Source organism: Colobus angolensis, unplaced genomic scaffold (genome assembly GCF_000951035.1).
Source record: "Colobus angolensis palliatus isolate OR3802 unplaced genomic scaffold, Cang.pa_1.0 Scaffold182, whole genome shotgun sequence".
NCBI lineage: Eukaryota > Metazoa > Chordata > Mammalia > Primates > Cercopithecidae > Colobus > Colobus angolensis.
Window position 1 is genome coordinate 1525646 of NW_012114955.1, and position 1174 is coordinate 1526819.

Here is a 1174-nt window from a genome sequence, read left to right on the forward strand (position 1 = left end):
ATGCGCAAAGGAGTGAGGAAAGGCAAAGTGAGCAGAGTGGGGAAGAGGAGTAGCAGAAATCCCCCAGAGCAGATGAGCAGCAGGGCCATCAAAGAAGGACTGGCTTCCTTCTCACATAACCAAGGCCAGTCCCTGGGAACCACAGTTCAGACTTCACGTATTTGTAGCAGTAAAGGCTTGTTGTTGGCAAGTTTATTTCCCAGACACCTGTTCCCGCAGGTAACAGCAGCGGGAGCAGCTGCTGTGAGTGACTCTGAGGTCATCTCTCTCAAAGGTCCCGAGCTGAAAGGATTTGGAGAAGCACAAACCCCATACCCAGGTTCTTCTCCATGGGGCCCCGGAATAAGTTGGAAAATCTAACCAAAGCAGGAAAAACTGGCGAGCCTGGAGAACGGGGCAGAGACGGAACAGAAGTCGCTGTTGACTTCAGGCATCCCCTGTCTCTCCCACCCTAAGCCAGGAGAAAAGTCCGCGTCCTGCAGACCACCTCAGACCAACCAAGGTGCCCGCCGAGTCTCTCCTTGCAGGTCCGGCCCACGATTTCCACCCATCTCTTTCCCCCTGGCGCGGGGCGGCGGCAGGCGGGGTCACCAGATCCCCCTAGCCCGGGCCCCTCCGGACGCCCGGGACGCTGACGCTTGCGCTCCTCCTCTCTCGCCTCCCCTCCCCATCTCTCCCCTCCTTCTTCGTCCAGTCCCTCCCCCAGCCTCGGCGCAGGGGGGCCGGGCTTGGCTCCGCGAGGCCCGTGCATTCCAGAGAGCCCAGCGAGCTAGAGCAACAAAGGAGCCGGGTCGTCGGCGGGGAGAGCTCGGGGGTCTGCGGCGCGCTGGGGCGAGGGTGGCTGCTGGGCCGCGGGCTGGCGCGGGGGCGGAGACGGAGCTGCATTCGCACCCCCGGCCCGCGCCTGGCCTCCCTCGCGGGGCTGGGAGTTGACTTTAATGGTGGGAGAGGGAATGGGGCTGGGGATTGGGGGCCCAGGGGGCTCCCAGGGCTGAAGACAACTTGGATTGCGAGGCGAAGGCTTTGGGAGTCGTGCATCCCGGTCCGGGCCTCCGCAGCCCAACATGGGCCCCAGGTTCCAAAGTTTGCGAAGTTGGGCGCCGAGGGGCCGGGGCGCGTGGAGCGTCCGGGGGGCCCCGGGCCCGGTTTCTCTGTGCGCACAGGTCGCATGAGC

General features: G+C 64.0%; 1 protein-coding gene across 1 annotated transcript in view; it reads left to right on the plus strand.

Moving 5' to 3' along the window:
• Window positions 1-1174, plus strand: part of SMO (smoothened, frizzled class receptor) — a 26650-nt gene continuing 25476 nt past the window's right edge. Inside the window, exon 1 of the mRNA XM_011939633.1 lies at window positions 1-346. Within this exon, the coding sequence (XP_011795023.1) occupies window positions 1-346 (346 nt within the window). The remainder of the gene's footprint in view (window positions 347-1174) is intronic.